A 5,719-nucleotide genomic window follows, 5' to 3' on the forward strand; every position below is an offset into this window, starting at 1 on the left:
CATGTATAACATTAAATTATAAAGGTCGTTATACGACTTGAAACAGTCGGGTAGAATGTGGTATAACCGACTGAGTGAGTTCCTCCTGAAGAGGAGATATGAAAATAATGATGTCTGCCCTTGTGTGTTTATAAAGAAATTCGAAAATGACTTCTGTATTATATCAGTCTATATTAATGATATTTATATCAGTCTATATTAATGATATAAATGTTATTGGAACGCACAAGGAGCTTACAGAAACTAGCTCATGCCTAAAGATGGAGTTTGAAATAAAAAACTTGGGAAAAACCAAGTTTTGTCTCGGCCTACAGATCGAGCATTTTCCTAGAAGGAATTTTTCTACACCAGTCAACCTACGTGAAAAAGGTTTTGAAAAGATTTTATATGGATAAATCTCATCCACTTAGCACACCAATGGTCATTCGATCCCTCGAAGTGGATAAAGACTCATTTAAACCCAAAGAAGATAATAAAAAAATGTTAGGGCCAGAAGTTCCCTATCTGAGCACCATTGGAGCACTTCTTTATCTCGCAAATTACACCATGCCTGATATTGCATTTGCGGTGAACTTGCTAGCAAGGTATAGTGCTTATCCTATAAGGAAGCAATGAAATGGTGTTAAACATTTCCTTCGCTATCTTCAAGATACAAAAGATCTTGGACTATTCTATAAAAGAAACCAAGATATGACATTGGTGGGCTATTAGGACGCTGGCTACATGTCTGATCTCCATAATGTCAGATCCCAGACTGGTTATGTTTTTTTCTCTGTGGTGGTACTGTCGTTTCTTAGAGGTCTGTTAAGCAGACTATGGTGACTACTTCTTATAACCACTCAGAGATTATCGCTTTATATGAGGCCTCACGAGAATGTGTATGATTAAGATCGTTGATACAGCATATTTTTGGCTCGTGTGGTCTAGCGAAAGATGATATTCCCCCCCAATGTCCTTTATGAGGACAATGCAGCTTGTGTTGCACAAATGAGCAGTGAATATGTAAATGAAACCATGACAAAACATATTGCGTCAAAATTCTTTTATCCACATGAGCTCCAAAAGAATGGCGAAATCACCATCGAAAAAGTTCGCTCAAGTGACAATCTTGCAGATTTGTTCACTAAGTCTCTGCCTACATCAACTTATGAGAAATATGTTCACAATATGCACAGACTTGAAAGACTATCTTCTTCAGGGGAGCAAATTCTTAAAGAACAATCCTGAAGATTGGGCCCTGAAGGTCTATTATCATAATTTGCCCATTTTTGCTAAGTTTTGTCTCACTGGGTTTTTCTTAGCATAGACTCAGAAGATTGTCATCATCAGGGGGGGAGCGAATTTTCAACATAATCCCGAAGATTATGCCTTGAAGGACTATAGTTGTACTCTTTTTTCCTTTTGCTAAGTTTTGTCCCATAGGGTTTTCTTAGCTAAAGGTTTTTAATGAGGCAACTAATGCAACACAAGTTTACTAATGTCGTGTACTCTTTTCCTCGACTAGTTTTTATCCCACTGGGTTTTTCTAGCGAGGTTTTTAACGAGGCATTGACATCTCGAAGTAATGTCCAAGAGGGAGTGTTGAAATCTAAGAGACATTTTGTGGAAATCTAAAAGACAAAATGTATGTGGACATTACTTTGTATGTGGACTATTAATTTTATGTCCTTTTGTATTCCATCATGTATCTATAAATAGTACGATGTATGGAAATGGAAGTGTGAATAAAAGATTATAATTTCTCTTCTTCTCTTGTCTCTTGTCTCTTGTTTCATTTCTTTAGTATATTATAACAGTTTATACGTTTTCTGCCAAAAAATACTAATGTGGTCTTAAGGTTGGACTTTCCGAAAATCTAAAAAATGTTTTCCTCGTAATTTAATGCATTTTCAATGCCCCCCCCCCCCACTCTTTTGTGAAGAGGTAGATTTAAGTAGTGTTCATGTATAAGAGGAAATTAAAAGCCAAGAAAGGTAAAAGACTATATAGATCAAGCTTTGAACATTATTCAACACAAATTCAGAATCAATAAATAACGATCTCCATATTTATTTAAGAGTTACATTTAGCAAGGAAACTTATGCACATGCTTATTCCTCCAATGAACATTATTTTATACAAATAACAATCTCCTCAGTTATTCAATATTTCTAATAACTCTTGATATTTTCTTTTGCAGGCTCATCGAAGATTCGGTTGAGTATCAGAGCTAATCTCACCCCAGCTTGTGCTATTCTTTTCTCCATAACAGGGAGTCGAGAGTAGAAATAATTGTCTGTAATTAAATCATTTTAAAATTAAATTATTTTAAAATTAAATTAAATAGGAAAAACTTAAATCAAGTAATTCATTACAGAAACATAATTAAGTTGGTGATTTACCTCCTAACGTTACATTTTGCTCCACATCCTTGTATGCATAGTTACAAGCTAAATGTGTGCTCTCCACAGCATAACTGCACATATTTAATTTGATTAAACCAATTATAATTCTATCTAATTAAAAATTGTATGCTAAATCTTTTTTATTTATCTAATAATCTTACTCATTTGCACATGTTTTGTATTTATTGTGGCAAATTTCCCAATTATCAATCTGATCTGACCAGTCATCCTGCAACAATAAAGATCAACTCTTACTACAACATTTTATTCTAATGAATAAGTTTGACTCAAATATTTTTCGAGAATTTTTCTTACTTACCCAGAATAAGTTAATAAATTATCCATATTTGTTAATAATAATAATAGTAATTGAGAATAAAAAGAATAAAAAATCAACACTTACTGTGATATTCATTTGTATTCCTTTTACCATTGTATCCAAATCCTTATTGTAAAAGTCCTTCATTGCAGTGTCGATCATGTTGGTATCCCATAACTTGCAATATTACAAAAGGAAATTAAAAGATTGTGTCAATTTCTTAAATAGTTCAATACTTTTAAAAGACATCAAAACTTTATAAGAAATGAAGATGATTTCGAAAGATACTTAACATGATGAAGATTAGTTTTCCTTCGGTACCAATGGATAATTATTGTGTTTCCACCTTGATCAGCCTCAAAACCACAGTGCAAAGGTTGGTGTATATCTCCCACGAAATGTGCAAGGAACATTAGACTCTCAGTCAAATTATCTGATTTTATAAGATGGATAATTTTTGTGAATGAGCAGGAGACAGGATCAAGACTTAAAGCGACCAAATTAATATAGATTTAATATGACGTATACGTATTTGTGTTAATTCTTACATGTATTTGAAGAGTCACCGTAGCCTCGAAGTTGTTCAGTATAATTGTTGATTGCTCCAACTACGCACATGCCTTGCTGACCTTTGGGATTATGACAATCCCCTATAAAGAAATGCGGAAGGAGCATTAGAATCTCATCGCAACAAGTGTTTAGTATGTAATTAGTCCGTTGACTAATAACCTTTTACATCACTAGTCCTTGAAGCATTAATTGTTAGAAGTAAAGAGGTCACGTCTAAATCAAAAAATGATACAGAATTTCAAGTAATGACACCTAGAGTTGTTTTGTAGAACTCCGGGTGGTGAGGGTTATTTATACTCTAACATGTACTTTCCTATTGATCATGCTTCTCGTGAACCAGACCCGGGGGTTATGTCTGATAGGATTGGAATTTGGATTGTTCGGATTACCTTAAACTATCTTTTCCTTAATTAGTATCTGTATCTATCCCTATCCAATGAAAATATGTGGGCATATGGAGGATAGAACAATAATCCAATTCCATAAAAAAAAAAATCATCCAATTAGCATTATCTACTTAGCACTCCATCCTTGTATTCCATTGTGATGTTGTACATGCTTCTATCCTTTCATTTGGAACATGTGATGTATTTATAATTATATCATTATATATGCGTGCTTATCATTATATCATTATATATAGAGCCCTGCTATTTGGCTCGCGGTCCAACCGCGAGCCCCCAACTCGCGGTGTGGGGAACAGGGGGTGGGCCCCACAGCAGTGGGGCCCACCCCCTGTTCCCCACACTGTGAGTTGTTAGCTTTTTTGTTATATATATGTGCGTATAGCTCTAAAATATCTCTTGTCAATTATGAAGGAGAAAGATGGGAGTAGTGGTCCACACGTACAAGAAAGGACACGTCTTTATGTTACCCTAGCACTTCACGTTACCATTGTGACAGATAAATATTAGATCAACCTTAAGTTTGGTCCAAATCATATCCTAACACGTCTTTATGTTCACTTATATCAGCTGAATTAGTTATGTGAATGAAATACTCCTGGTTAGTTTTTTTCTCTCCCAAAGTTAGCATATAAATAGTGTCAGAGTTTAGTGAGAAGAGATCCTCTACCTCCTATATTGTAGAGAATGTCTATAACTATATTGGTGGTTAAATAAGATTGATTAATACAATAAGCCTAATGATTAAGAGGATTTTTATATAATTATTTAATTAATATAAATATAGGGTCCATAGAGTGAGAGAAGGTTATTAGCGAATTGTAGGTATCCTCTATAATCTGAGATGTAGAGCATCCATGGCGGGTTTAGTTGGGATTAGCTAGACCTATTAACTGTTACAATGTGAAGCTGCAGTGCATTATTAAATTGGATGCGTAGTCTTCCCAACTTCCTATGACTTTTCAAAAGAATATTAATTCGTATTGTATTTTTGCTATTGCTTTTCTATTGGAATTAGTGAATGTGGGATTTAAAAAATAAGGGTGTGTTTGGCAATCTATTAAAAATTGGGCTAAGATTAGTCCTAGCCTAGTTTTTGAGTACTTTTTTGTTTGGCAAAAAACTGAGCCCAAGTTAACCCAATTTTTGAAGGTAAAAAATGCCTACTAAACTGGTTTTAGTTTGGACTATATAAGTTTGGACCACCCCCTATGGTCCAAATTAACTAAAACCAGTTTAAGATAAAACTGGGTCAGGACTGATCCTCGCCCAGTTTTTAATAGATTGCCAATACATCCTAAGTCTTTGGGATTCAAGTGCGATAATGATTAAACATTTATGGTACTGGACTAACCCCTCATCCCATAGCGAGAGACATCTCTAGAGTCCACATCACAGTGATACTCCGAGACCAAATATGCGTTGTTGTTTTGTTTGTACAAATTATAATTAGGCACGATTTGGTTGCTATCAGAAAAGAAAGAAAAGAGAAAAGGAAATTGAAAGGAGACATAAAGTAAATGCAAAGTAATTTGATTGTTTGGTATCTCAAAATTGAGAAGAAAACTTGTGGAGAGAAAAGTATGTTTTATGTTGTTTAGATAAGTTACAATGAACCTTGAGCAAGTTTATGGAAACATGAGACCCAAAGTCCTAAAGAGTCACTCTTTTGCCTACTCTCACTTTGACTAATTTTGAGAAGAGAAAAGGAAAAGTTAAAAAAAGGGGGAGAATTTTACTTAGATTTTTGGAGCTTGTCACCAAGCATTTTATCATTTTGATAATTAGTAAATCCTAGAAATATTTATTCTAGCAAGCTAGTCAAATCTTTGAGAAGTCTCCTTTATTCCACGTTGACGTCATGAGCACAAGAATATCACTGCACTCGCTAAAGGTATTGGTGAAGGGAAATATTTGACAAGTATCTTGATATGATTAGCATAAATCCCAAAAGGAACCTTCGACTCTCTTTGAAACTAAAAATTTTTGGCGATTTCTGATAGCAAGATTCTGTATGAGTTGAGTTTGTACAAGTTTGGTAT

At 34.4% G+C, this 5,719-nt stretch overlaps 1 protein-coding gene across 1 annotated transcript; it reads right to left on the reverse strand.

The window, feature by feature from the left end:
- LOC109843940 (endonuclease 4-like) lies at positions 2,008 to 3,393 on the reverse strand. The gene is made up of 6 exons (XM_020412935.1): positions 3,252 to 3,393; positions 2,997 to 3,136; positions 2,788 to 2,880; positions 2,546 to 2,613; positions 2,382 to 2,455; positions 2,008 to 2,275 (listed from the first exon to the last, which is right to left on the reverse strand). The coding sequence occupies exons 1-6, from the start codon at positions 3,376 to 3,378 to the stop codon at positions 2,151 to 2,153; spliced, it is 627 nt and encodes a 208-aa protein (XP_020268524.1). The 5' UTR covers positions 3,379 to 3,393; the 3' UTR covers positions 2,008 to 2,150.

Source organism: Asparagus officinalis, chromosome 1 (assembly GCF_001876935.1).
Source record: "Asparagus officinalis chromosome 1, Aspof.V1, whole genome shotgun sequence".
Taxonomy (NCBI): Eukaryota; Viridiplantae; Streptophyta; class Magnoliopsida; order Asparagales; family Asparagaceae; genus Asparagus; species Asparagus officinalis.